At 36.2% G+C, this 14,083-nt stretch overlaps 1 protein-coding gene across 12 annotated transcripts in view; it reads left to right on the forward strand.

The window, feature by feature from the left end:
• The window catches only part of PHLDB2 (pleckstrin homology like domain family B member 2), a 99,375-nt gene that overhangs the window by 56,090 nt on the left and 29,202 nt on the right, over window positions 1–14,083 (forward strand). For 3 of the 12 annotated variants that reach the window (XM_023758665.1, XM_023758664.1, XM_023758666.1), the window contains exons 6-11: window positions 745–873; window positions 6,397–6,552; window positions 7,497–7,607; window positions 9,384–9,473; window positions 12,673–12,816; window positions 13,677–13,862. In XM_023758665.1, the coding sequence (XP_023614433.1) occupies window positions 745–873; window positions 6,397–6,552; window positions 7,497–7,607; window positions 9,384–9,473; window positions 12,673–12,816; window positions 13,677–13,862 (816 nt within the window). The remainder of the gene's footprint in view (window positions 1–744; window positions 874–6,396; window positions 6,553–7,496; window positions 7,608–9,383; window positions 9,474–12,672; window positions 12,817–13,676; window positions 13,863–14,083) is intronic. The other 9 variants (XM_023758672.1, XM_023758674.1, XM_023758675.1 and 6 more) reach the window with 6 other exon arrangements.

A 14,083-nucleotide genomic window follows, 5' to 3' on the forward strand; every position in this document is an offset into this window, starting at 1 on the left:
AGTCCATGTTGCACTTATTTTTTCAGTCAGTCCTTGTAGGGGAAGTTCTTATCTCCACAGTAAATGTCACACATTCAGTGTCTCTTATATACCTTCCTCTCACTGCTTGGTCAAGTCTTTTTTTTTACTAGCTCTCTCAGCCTCTGAATTAGATGTTCTCCTTGGAATCAGATCCTCTCATTGCTTAAGCACTGAGGTTTACCAGATAGCTAGAACTGTTTCGGATGCTGGGGTATTACCTAAAGTGCCTAATGTGCCTCCGACATGGGAATAAAATTTCAGTGATTTTCAAAGCTTGCCTAAGAAATGTCTTGAGCAAATTGGACTCCCACAGCACTTGAGGTAAATGCTTTTCATTGTCTGGCTCTCTGCCAAGTGACTCTGCAAGGCTGTCTTAGGAATTCAGTTGGCATTGCTTTTGTTCTTTGTTGACCGTTGACCAACATTACCGTTGCTTCCCCGGCTTTTGTAACGTGGTGGCATGAAGGAAGGAAGGAAGGATGGGGGTCATTGCCAATACTCCAGGATGTAGATTGTGTTTTGAGAATACAGAAATGGGTCCCTTGTTTCTACTTCCACTTATACCCCCTTTCCCTAGTCACTAACCTATGTTTCTACGTTCATAGGATACCTAGAGTTTGCGTATACTGTACTGTATGTGTGATCCTTGGGAAATGTTCACTAACGCCTGCTTAGGTGTGAAGGTAATTTCTATTCTTCTATTTTCTGATTTCTGAACTTCAGGAGAAGGTAAAGCTTGATGCTGAAAGGGAAAAACTAGAGAGGCTTCAGGAGCTTTACTCCGAGCAGAAGACCCAGCTGGACACTTGCCCTGAGTCCATGCGGGAACAGTTACAGCAGCAACTGAAGAGGGTCAGTAGCAAACAGGAATGTGCCCATTGTTTTTTTGCTTTTTTTTGTTTTGTTTTGTTTTTTCCCCAATTAAATTCCACTTACTCTGACTTCCTTTTTCTCATACCATAAATTTGCATAAGTTCTGGTCATTAGATACTTTTTAAACAGAAATATGCGTGCTGACAGTATATATTATTTCATGCTAATCAGTTAAAAATTACCTTGTTAGAATCCTTCACCTAACTGATAATGTAAAAACATTCTTTGTTTTTGGGTGCTTTTTTGTTTGTTTGTTTTCTGTTGTAGTTTTTTAAAGAGAGCAATTCCTGACATGTAATGGTCACCTAGATTGTAGCATTTAAATCAACTGACATCTTCACCCCATTCTGTGCTACATTGTGAATACTATTTGCCCTTGAATATTTTTTAGCTTGATTTTATCTTCTTGTCCAAGAAGCATCCTATTCTCCTATTTGCTCCCCACAGCCGCTTAGTGTGTGGTTTTTCTTTCTACTTCTCAGGGACGTTGAACTCACAAGCACGATCACAGCAATCAGACATGCAGCCTCAAGATGCAGGGCAGTACTAATGACCTCAACATCTTCTATGTGAATTTCATGACTTTTAAAAACTTAGTGCAGCACAGACCTGCTAGTTGAACTTCATCAGGTTATTCATTGATCCATGATGCTGGCAGTGCTGAACACGGCCACGCTCTGCAAACATGACTACGGGGATGGTTTCAGAATCACTGGTAAAGGCCACTTCTTAGTTCAGAGATAACAGGGCTGTTTCCGCGAAACAGAAACCCAAATAAAGTGTGACCCTGGGGAAGCAGTCATTAAGAGTCTTGGACTTTCAAATAAATCACATAATAGTAATTAGTTTTGAGTGACTAACAATTTATGATTCCACATGAGTAGAAAAGAAGGCTAGTTTCATTCATACCATTATGTCTGTGCCTTCTTGAGCTTTCCCAAGTTGAAAAATAAGATAGCCCACCCTTGAAAATGTTTAAGATGACCTTCAATACAAAGATATTTGATGCCTTGAGAATCACTAGGTTATGAAAAATTAGTTAAAACTTTTCTGTATATTGCAGAGGTGGAAAGCATCTTAATAAAGAGTGCCAAATGCAGACAAGTTAAACTACGGCATAACAGTTTTAATATTTGTTATTTCTTACAAGGTTGGATCAAAGAAAGTTCCAACAGTGTTTCTTCCTCATCACTCATTTTATCAGGTGCAGCTAAATTTGCTGTATGAAGAGAAAACTCCTAATCCCTCAATGGCACCATTCTCTGGAAATCTTGTGATATCGATGATTAAGAAAAGAATAATCGTATTTATAAAATCATTTTAGTTTGTCCTTTGTTTGTTTTTATGCCAGTTCACAAAAGAAGTCGAGAAACTGATTTTTATAGTTGTTTCATATTTTTCAACTCTCCTTATTATTAAAGTTTTTACATAGCTGGAATACTATGAGTCAGCAACATAGCTACATATTTTGTTCTTTCTTTCCTCTGCAGTTATTGTTTGCATTCTTTATAAACATCACTTCAAATAAAAATTGGTAGATTCTCTTAATAAACTGAACCTGGGTTGATATAATTGCTTTTTGCTTAATCTAGCTTCTATAAGATAACTCATAAATTTGTATATGTTCTAAGGATTTTTAGTACAAAAGAGGAAAGGAAATTATGCAGAAAGCATATTTCACTAATTAAAGGCCAAGACTCCTTCCTCTTTCTCCCCAAGCAGAGTGTAATATACTTACCACAAAACCCCCTTTTTTAGGAGAGAAACTGGCTTGTGATAGCTTTTGTTCTCTTGATATCAAGAGGTCTACTAATTTATTTTTCAGGGATAATGACCATAGTAACTCTTCACCCATCCCTTGGCTTAATCAGTAAAAAGTTCACTTATTTTGTGAGAAGTGAAACTTTCCTGTGTTATCACAACTCATTTCCCTTCAGACCTCAAACATTTCAGATTACCATTTCACCACAAAGTTTTCCCCAAGGCATTTTAACTAGATTCAATAAATTTGATTTTATTACAACAAATTTCATTAGGTGGCAAGTTATACAAAATAAAATCATAAAGGAATAGGAAGAACATCATTTTCTTAAACTGTATGTTGTCTCAAATACTTAAGCTGAAATTGTAGGTTGATTTTGTGTATTCAACCCTATGGATTTATGACTGCGCTTCATACCTCTAAAGCATTGCTTTAAGAGTCAGATTACTGTTTTCATCTGTATTGTTCCATGGCCTGAAGTAGTATGTAGTGGATATGGGCTCACCAATCAAATTGCTCCCCGGGGTATGAGTAGTGTGGGAAAGAAAGCTGAAATTAAATGAGTCTTTGATTTGCCAGGAAAGGTTCCACTATTAAATGCAGGCAACACCTGGCTAGGACAGTTTCTTGTGCTTTGGATATTTACTCAGCTGCCTAGTTGAGATTAGGCTCCTGTTTTTTAAAAAAATTTTTTCATATATATATATATATATATATATATATATATATATATATATTTAATTGACTTCAGATATGAAGGGAGAGGGAGAGAGAAATAGAAACATCAATGATGAGAGAGAATCATTGATTGGCTGCCTCCTGCAGGCCCCACACTGGGGATCGAGCTACAACCTGGGCATGTGCCCCTACCAGGAATCGAACCATGACCTCCTGGTTCAGAGATCGATGCTCAACCACTGAGCCACACCAGCGAGGCACCATAATATCTATAATTGGGAGACCTTGTCAGTGACTCTACAATCAGTTTATAATTTAATCTTGCACAAGTCATTCAATCTCCATGGGCCTCAATATCCTCCTGTATAAAATGAAGAGGTTGTACTAGATATACCATTGTACCATTATCTTTCCAAATTCCAAAAGTATGCAGTTAAAGTGTTTGACTATAGAACCTAAGATGCAGGAATGTTAACAAACCCTGAGCCCCATTTAAATTTTCTTTCAGACTTGGTCTTGAGCTGTCATGAAATCATTACTTTTAATATCTCCTGGCTTTATCACATCTATTCTCTTCTTCCTCTACAAGGCAAAGAAAACATAAACATCTACATATAAACTCTGCCATATAAATTCTCAAAAGTTATTGGAAAGAAAAAAAAGAAATTGCACTGAATTTTCTTTAGTGAGCTGTTTCAGGGCCTTTCAGGCCTGGCCTTTAAGCTTGCCAGTGGTAGAAATCTATAATGTTCTTCTAGTAGTGAGGTGGAGTTCAGATTTTCATTCAACTCATCATATACTTACTGGAGCTTCCTGCCTATATTGTTCTGTGCTCGATGAAACTGCTTTTGCTCCCAATTTTCACCCCCTAAATTTGTATTATCTAATATCTTTTAAATGTTTTTTTGCCCTCCCAAGTTGTTTTTCTTTCACAGTGTAAGTTTATAGACACACATTTTGATAGTTTAGATAACTTGGTCAGATGATTACACCACGGAATCTGAGTGCTGAGTTTAGCTTTAGTTTTCCAGTTTCCTTCCTAGTGTGCTATTATTGTCATGCAGTAGTTTAAATATTTACTACAAATTAATTAGTGACTCTCTGACCTTCGTGCGGTTAAAATAACATATTGCATGTTAACCAGATGTGGATTGAGGGACTGACTAGCATAATGTATATATTGTGAGCCATATATCCACTTTGAATGTAGATTATCTATAAACTAAAAAAAGGGTTTGTTAAATTTTTATCTCACTAACATTTAGACACAAACCCAGTTTAATGGAAAGACTTTAAAAATGAGTGTGTACAGCTGTATGAATAAATATATCAGCTAATGTATTGCTGCAAGACTATAGGACTTAATACTTGTTTCAAGACATAATACTTGAGTTATCTCTTAATTTCTTCAGTAGAGACTAGATTTGGTCTGAGTTTATTCATTTCTTTAGAAATTATAAACATGAAATGTTTGAGAAACTTCAAATGTCAGACAATAACTTGAAACCAAAGCCATATTTTAGTCTGGCCAATTAAAGTGTAAAGAAGTTTTAAATGATAAATTTTCAAATTGTTTTTTCTGCTCTTAAGCTTTGAGAATACACTTCTGTTGCTATAGTGTTGGTTTTAATCACAGGGGTTACATGGTAGCTAATATCTCTTCTGTGAATCATTCTCAGAATAAAATTATTCCATAAAGTAGAAATATATTCCATTTGATTAAAAGACTTAATTTATTATCACTTACATAAAAACTAGGAGGTGAATGGAGTAAAATGCTGATGCAGATCTAATTTATGATATATTTATTTTTTCAACTCTTTTTGATGTTTTGATTGGAAAAAAGTCTTGGCTGTTTTGCCTATGAAGTGCTGTAATCCATATAGTTCAGCTGCCTCTTCTTTTTTTGCCATAGATTATTTATAAATTATATATTTTTAAAAATCTATACATACCACATTTATAGTTCTGTCGAACTCTCCAAAAGTAAAGGGTGGATTTTTTTAAAAAGTAAATTGGAGAATAACTTATACAACACGGGTCGATTTTTGCACAGATACAGATTCATTCTTGTCTTCAGGCATCTTATGAGTTGGAGAATGCCTGTTCTAGATCATCTGATTTTTATGATTTCAGATCTTTCTTAAGTGTCCTCAAGATTACCCTGAGTACTATATGTAATCTTTGAGTCTCTCTTTGTGCCTGATGAGAGCTAAGGTCCCTTCTTTCCACTAAAAAGTTTTATAAACAATTTTTTAAGAACCCCAATCTCCAAATATGTTTGATTACACCTCTCTTCAATAAAATTATGTGAGTATGCATGCCTATATGTTACGTTGATCATATATATACTTGGGCATGCTCAAAAATATATATTTATATTAAATAATGTATATATGCTACTTACTTGTATGTAGATTAAAGAACATTTATTGAGGAATTATAAAAGGGAAGGAAAAACTAAAATTAAGTATAAAGGAGCTCTAATATTTTCTCTTCACATCTTAGTGGATTGTGTGCTGTGCCATTTGGGACATATTATCCCTCTTAGAGACCTCTGGTCTGTTATGTATGACAACTTTTCAACTTTTCTTTTTTTTTTTTTTTTACAGTCAACAACTTTGAAATCTTGAATTTAATCACTAAACTAAAGTCTCATTTTATTTGACCATTTGTGGAAAATGGGAATTTTCTCAAGAGACTATGTCACACCTTTGGTCTGCAGATAATATTTAGGTTATTCACTGAATTCTTTGTATACTTTGCGATCCATTTTAAAGCCACCCCGTAGATTTAAAGCAAGAATTTCTCTGTCCACAAAGTAGTCTAAAATCGATGGTGAAATAAATGTGTCCCCATCCCCTACTCCCAAGTCCTTTTCAATTCTAATAACAGTCTCTGCGCTGGGGGTTAATTCCAAAAGGAAGGATTACCATATTCTAACCCTGTTTGATGTTGTAATTGAAAAGATATTTTGGACTGTTTGCTTTTAATTTTTTTTTCACATTAAAAAGGCTATAGCCATTCTAGTGTGTCTTGTTTTCATTTGCTTTTCTCCAAAGGATGCTGACCTGTTGGATGTTGAGAGCAAACACTTTGAGGACCTGGAATTCCAGCAGCTAGAGCATGAGAGCCGTCTGGATGAGGAAAAGGAGAACCTGACCCAACAGCTCTTGCGTGAGGTGGCTGAATACCAACGGAACATTGTTACTAGAAAGGTACTTTTGCCAGGTGTCATTCAAGACAAAAATCATAATATACCCCTCACTATGTAACAATAATGATCAATAATATAGCTATAGCATGTGTCTGTCTGCTTATCTTTACATCTTAATGTCTTTGACTGTTTAATCACGTATCACATTTGGCAGATTATGGAGCCTGCCACCTATATGCCAAAAGGTGCTTTAAACTAGATAAACATTACATGTTACAGTCATTGTTACTTAATGTTGTAGATACATTTATAAATAATATCTATTTTTTTCTCTTATGTGAAAACCGAGTTAGAGAAAATCAGAAATTTCGATATTTGTTTTCAATTACTTCCTTTTGCAGTCATAGTAACTAGATTCAGAATAATTGTATGAACAAAATCTATTTGGAAACTTTCTCTGTCCATTGCTCAATAGTTCGCAAAGCTGGCTGATAGCTTGTCACCATTAGAAATAGCCCCATGAAGGCCATGCACATTACTGACTCCTCCCAACCCCTAGCACCCAGATGTCCAGCCCAGAAATCAGCTCTTGTTCCAGAATTTAGAATCACACCCAGCACTCTGGACTAAACCCAAAAAATTGGCAAAGGGAAGATGGAGAAGGTGACATCTTATGCTCTCAGTTTAAATAAGAAATTCCATTGTTTTTCCCATAAGGCGTCTCCCAAGATGATGCCAAAAATTCATTTATAGTCTAAAACAAGATTTCCTGTTGACTTCTGGGTTCTTCAAATAGATTTCAAATCGCTCAAACTGTGTTGGCCTTTGGTCAGGAAAAGCCACGAGCTTGGCCGTCTAGGAAACTGCCTCTGGGTAGCAATTGGCCAACCGTCAATGAGAATATTATTCCAGCTATAAACACCTCTTCTCTTGTTTCCAGGACAGACTGGCAAACCTTTGTGTGTCTAATTTGCATCTTTCTATGATCATCTTCTTTTCCGCCAGGAAAAAATTTCTGCATTGAAAAAGCAAGCCAACCACATTGTCCAGCAGGCTCAGAGAGAACAAGACCACTTTGTGAAAGAAAAGAATAATTTAATAATGATGCTGCAAAGAGTACGTATTTCCTTTTCAGCCCTGGAAATTTGGGGAAAGTCATTTCCTTCAAGCAAGTGCCTTTTAATAGTGAGCAGTGGATTGCAATTTAAGAATGACTTTCAAAGGGACCATGTCCACACCCCAGCCCCTAAAGTGGCTACATGGAAAGGGATTCCTCCACAACCAGATTTCCTGATATGGCCATAGTCTAATTTCATGAATAAGGCACCAGAAATTTGAGTTGATGGGCCTAGTCTCCCCACTGAGCCTTGCATGCAGGCCAGTACATAGGAAGGTGACATTTGGGATCATATGAGATGGACCCAGAATGGTGTGCAGGAAAAAAACAAATCCCGGATGATACATTAAAATATGAGGCTGTACCATGACCCCACCTAGAAGAAATGTAGCTGGAGTGTTCCCTTTTTAGCTATTTTTTGTTTGAGAATAGAGAGGAAAATCAGTGTTTTTTATAGAATTATAAGTTCACTCAAAGTGCCTCTGTAGCCCATACCAATCCCCGGCAGCGCCTCTCCTCTTGCTTCTTCAGCACCTATAAGCCCCTGAATGGAGCTGTAGTTGCCATTCCTTTCTGCTGCTCTAGGGATGAACTCTGCTTCAGCACCATTAGCCTCCCCACCACCATTTTACCCTTTCACATAACAGTCAAGGGCACAGATTAAATTATATAATGTAATATGTAAGCGGTTTCTGAAATTTTAGCTGAAAAGGAAAAAGTTTCTTAGGGATAAATTTTTATAAATGGATAAACACCCTCACAGAAATACCATTTCCTTATTAAAAATACATGAAACATAATTCTATTGTAAAAATTATGGTTCATAAGTATTAAAATTACTTTCCCAAATTGATCTATAGGTGCAGCTCAATCCCAATAAAAATCCCAACAGACATTTTGTAGAGATTGGCAGGTTGATGCTAAAATTTAGTTGATCATCATTTACAGAAACACACATAAAATAAAGTTATGTGTATTTGCTGATTGATCAATACAGAGGCTCACAGTAATCCAACCCCGTCATTCCTTTAGGGACACTGGTTCTGCATTCACAATTCAGTGTTCATGGCAACCTAACGGAACATTAACTCTGCAAAATATGAGAATTGCCTGTATATGAAAATGTAAACAGTATAGTATAGCCAAAACAGCTTTGAACAAGAGCACAGTTGGAGAACTTATACTATTTGACTTCAAGGCTTACTATAAAGCTGCAGGATTTAAGACTACTTGTGTGTGTGGTGCTAGCATGCAAATAGATATATAGATCAGTGGAAACAAACAGAGTCCAGAAGTAGATCCACACATATGCTGTCTAATTCATTTTTTACAAAGGCTCCAAGAAATCTAGTAGAGAAAGGAAAGTATTTACAACAGGTAGTGCTGGATCAACTGGGTAAACAAGGAAGAAAAGGAACCTCAACACCATCCATTCTCACACCATACATATAAATTAATTTGAGGGTGATCATAGACCTAAACTTAAAACTTGAAGTGATGAAGTTTCCAGAAGAAATTATAGGAGTGCCCTGGGTAAGGAAAGAGATTTTTTAAAGAGGAAATGGCAAAGAACTTGTATCCAGAATATATAAAAAACTCCTATGACTTAATAATAATACTTAAACACCCAATAAATAATTTTTTAAAGCAGGCAAAATACTTAAATATAAACACTTTACAAAAGATATATGAAGTCATCTGAAAAAATATTAAAGAGAATTAGTCATCAGGGAAATCAAGGTTGATTAAACTTAATAGATTTTGTGTTCTTTCAGGAAAAGGAAAATCTTTGTAATCTGGAAAAGAAATACTCCAGCCTCTCTGGGGGGAAAGGGTTTCCTGTCAACCCAAATACTCTAAAAGAGGTGAGCTGTGATTTTCATGTCCACTCATATCACCTTAGACATCAAGACGTGCACCTCAGTCTTCTGCGATTAGCGGAACAGGAAAAAGATGAGATTAAATGACTTAGGAAAGCACTCCATGTGTTGATAGCCTTCCTGCCTTTCATTATTTATGCTTTGAGAATTTAAGGGATTATTTTTGTGTCTTATGCAAATGCCCTGTGTGTATGTGTTTGTGTGTGTGTGTGTGTGTGTGTGTGCATACTTTGCTTGACAATGACATTGTGAGTTAACTCAGAGTTTCAAAAAATTTAGGTTCCAGAAGAAAACTAGTCTTAAATTCTCTTCTTTCCTTCCTGCAGTTTCCTTTCTCAGTTTTTCCTCCGTTTAATTTTACTTCTAAGTCTCCTAAAACATAAAAATTCCCCATTATATTTGAGAAGATAATCTGATTTCTTTCTTTTCTCTTTTTTCTCCCAAAGTCATTTCTGCTATTTTCCATCTAAATTGAAAAATCCTATTTGTATTAAACTATATACACTCTTTATCCCAAACATCCATGTTCTCCCAGACCCTGACACTCTCCTTTCCTAAATATCTTTTTATAGAGCTACACTGCTACAATGGTGACTGTTTTAACTCTAATTTGGGAAAGTATAACCTTGACTAAGAAAGAAAATTTTTTATACTTATATTCTACAAAAAGCTAAAGAAAAAGCTTGCTTCTACCTAAAAATTTGCATAATAACAACCCCTTTATTTATAAATTGCTTTTAAAAAGACATCAGAGTTAAGAATTCCTTCATAGAAAGTATTTTGAGGGGGGAGGAAGGGTACGTGAAGTAAATGTTCATCACATAACAGGTGTGCTTAATGTGTACCACAGACGCAATTTGTGAACTATTTCCACAAAAGCTTTATTAGATGATTCAGTTTCATAGTTTCTCTCCCATAATTCAGAACCCGGAACTGGCAGATTCAGTGGACAAAGGGTGGTTGTGAATGCAGTGTAGCCAAATATAGAATGTTAGCAAGGTGGGCAAGGGCTAGGTCTTGTGAGCCATGTTAAAGAAACATGGTTTATTTTCTATGGATGGGAAGCCCCTGAGTGGTTTTAAACTGGGAGGTGACATCACTTGATATCCATTTGTTAAACATTACTCTGGGCTGCTCTACTGGATTAGGAGGAGGAGCAGGAGATGCCAGGAAGCCAAGTGGTGGTGATTGCAATAGTATAGGCTGGAGATGCGGGGGCTCAGATTCAAGCAATGGCACAGAAATGGAGAGAATTAGCTGGATGCAGATATAGTATCTTGAAACCAGAGGTGACAGTTCTTGTTGATAGACTGGATGTGGGGATGAAGTAAATTAAGGAAGGTGTCAGGAGTCATGTCATTCCAGTTTGAATAATGAGATGGATACTGAGTACATTTTCCTAAGATAGGGAGGACTCGGGTAAGAATAGGTTCAAGAGGGAAGATAAGCAGTTTGACTCTGGACACAGTGAGTCTGAAAGGCTTATAGCATCCAAGGAATTAAGTAGGCTCCAAGGTCTCTTTACCTCTTAGTAGAAGAATAAAATCTTTCCTTTTCTATTAATGAGTTGTTCTTTTTCTCTGCAGACTTCCTGGTTTCAAAAGGCTATTTGGATTTTTTATTATTTTTGTGTGTCTGCAACTCTTTTGAGTAGCTATGTGTTCTCTTTCATGGACCAAATCAACTTGACTCACAAGTTGTTTTGATTTTCTTTCTTTCTGACTTTACTCTCTCTTTCTCTTTCTCACTCTCACTCTCTCTGTTTTTAAGGAGTGGTAAATTTATATCTAACATTTAAACAAGTCCCACTTTTGACAAGCTTCATACATTTTTGAATAAATTAATTTGGTTTTGTGGTCTATGAAACATTCTACTATCAACTGAGAAGAAGAATAACTCAAAAGTTGTTACTCTTCATTTCTGATTCATTATCAAAGATAAAATGAAATTTGGACAACCCAGTTTTCTACTGCCTTTTTTCTATTTAATCTTAAAAACTTTACATAGTATTCATTGCCTCTATCTGAAGTGCGAGACTAATTCAGCAGCATTTTGATACCTCCAATTTATAAACAGTCAATTCCCACTTTCTCTACTTTCTCATAATTATAATTCTCGGTAAAGCCTTGCTTTCTAACCTGGAATTTTTGCTTCATCAGCATAATGTTATTTTGCCTTTCTTTGAGCCATTTTTTAAAAAGATTGATGGGCTAATAGAAGAACCTAAGTGTTAAATTTAACACTATTTTACCTTTGAAAGAGATACTATTCTCTACTCTTTATTCTTTTTTCATACTGCTTTGTTGGTGTGGTGAAAATCATGATTGGTCTGTACAATTACTTTCCATGAAAATTTGCAAGTGCCTTTTCCTCAAATATAAATTCAGGAGTTTGAAGATGATAGACTTTGACTTTCAGGTATTTATGCTGAAGCCAAAATTGAATCATTGAATTTAAAGTAACTGGAAATTCTCTGTCTTAGGGGTAGAGTGGGAGTTGGGGGAGCTGCCTTGAATTGAAACATCCTCAAGTTGCAGCTCCACCTTAGGGTGTTTGTGTGTGTGTGTGTGTGTGTGTGTGTGTGTGTTCATGTGTCTTGCTAGGAGAAGCTCACTAGAGGACAGTGTACTTCTTATTCTGATTTAATTGAGATGCCTAAAAGTTGGATTCCATTACAAAGAAATTATTGTTTTATAAATGACTTAGAGCAAAAACCAGTAGCCCTCAGCCCACATTCACTCACACTTTAATTTATCAGGAAACAGAAGAAGAGAGAAAAATCTAAAAATAATGTGGAAAAGGCTCTTAAAATAGAGAGTGAATGATTCCATTGTCAATTTTATATCTCTGATTTGTGTGTGATTATTTTAAATGTTGTGTAATGACAACCTCATTCAGTCAACAGAATGAAAGGTGATACCTCTGGGTATGTTAAAATCGATGATGTTGGGTTATTTATAATTTCAACGGGAAAATTGTTTTTAATGTTTGGAATATCATTTTTCATGATTAAGCACTGTAAATCCATTTTAATTGCTGATAACTCCCTGATGAACCATTTGATAATACCACAGATATCTGGCCGTGCTGCTCTAAGCTAACTCCATTATATTAGAGCATTAATACTCTCGCATGCCTCAGCTTTTGCTTTCTTTGTGTTTAATTTCTAAATTCCTCCTTTTAGGGCTATATCAGTGTAAATGAAATTAATGAGCCATGTGGCAATTCCACGAATCTATCCCCTTCCACTCAGTTCCCTGCTGACGCTGATGCTGTTGCCACTGGGCCTACCACAGCTGTACTGGTGAGCCAGCCACAAAATAAAGAGGTGTGTTGGCATGACATTTCATTCATTCACTGCTTTCCTCATGTCAAAAATTAACCCTGGTTGACTGAAAATGAGGGCACTTGTGACAAATACACGTCTGGTTGACCAGAGGGTCAAAGTGATATTGAGTTTGAAAAACATACCAATTCGGGGGTACTGCTCTACCAATTGTAATACAAGAAACCATGAAATATATGGGACAGAGTGGACTACTAGAAGTAAGTTCAAAATCATAAACTCGATATCTGAGTACTCTAACCTGATCTAGCTTTCTTAAAAATCAAAAATCTTTCTAAAATTGTTGGTTTGAATCACCTTTCCAGTTTGATTTTGTTTTGTTTTGTGTGTTTTTTTTAATCCTCACCTGAGGATATTCTTCCATTGATTTTAGAGAGAGAGAAATATCAATGTGAGAGAAACACATTGATTGTTTGCCTTCTGCATGAGCCCTGACCAGGGCCCGGGCCAGGGAGGGGCCTCAGCCAAGGTATGTGCCCTTGATCAGAATCAAACCAGGACCCTTTGGTCCACAGGCCAACTCTCTGTCCACTGAGCCAAACTGGCTAGGGCAATTTTGTTTTCTGTTACATTTTGCAGTATGGATTTTTTTTAATGTTATGTCTTTTTAAAACATCTGGAAAGGGGCAAATAATAATAAGTGAAAATACCGTCTGTTGATCTAAGTTGCTTGCAGGTTGGGGTTTTCACTAGAGGCTAAATGGAAAGATACAGCCTATCATTTGTGATTTCTTGATTAAAATATAAGAAAAAGAGAACAATGAGATTATTTATTTCATTTCTTTGTCATTATTCTTTCATTTTATATGGACACATGTATACTTTTTTTTTTCTCCATAAAGCAAAGATCACCTGTCTGTCCTGGATTTATGTTTCCTTCTACCCTTTCTCCTCATCCTGTCACTCAACCTCCATCAGCCCCTTGGCCTGAAGTCATGGCTCCGTCTGTCAATTCCTTCCCTTTAAATGACACACCTCCTCCTCTGCCAGCTAAGAAACACAGAAGGCTGCAGCAGCAGGAGCAACAGGTAATTAGGAACTGGTGTTCAGAGCTTGGAAATCTTTCCTTCAACTTTTGCAAAGAAATTTCTTAAAAAGACAAGGTGCATACTCCTTTACTGATTTTCTTTTTAAAGGACATTTAGTGAGGTCTAAGGGTGTGGGGAGTGTTATAACTTTGGGACCTTGACTGTCCTCTCCTAAGTTTTGATATATTTGAGCTAATTTTATATCCTCATACATTAGTTTT

Source organism: Myotis lucifugus, unplaced genomic scaffold (assembly GCF_000147115.1).
Source record: "Myotis lucifugus unplaced genomic scaffold, Myoluc2.0 scaffold_137, whole genome shotgun sequence".
Taxonomy (NCBI): Eukaryota; Metazoa; Chordata; class Mammalia; order Chiroptera; family Vespertilionidae; genus Myotis; species Myotis lucifugus.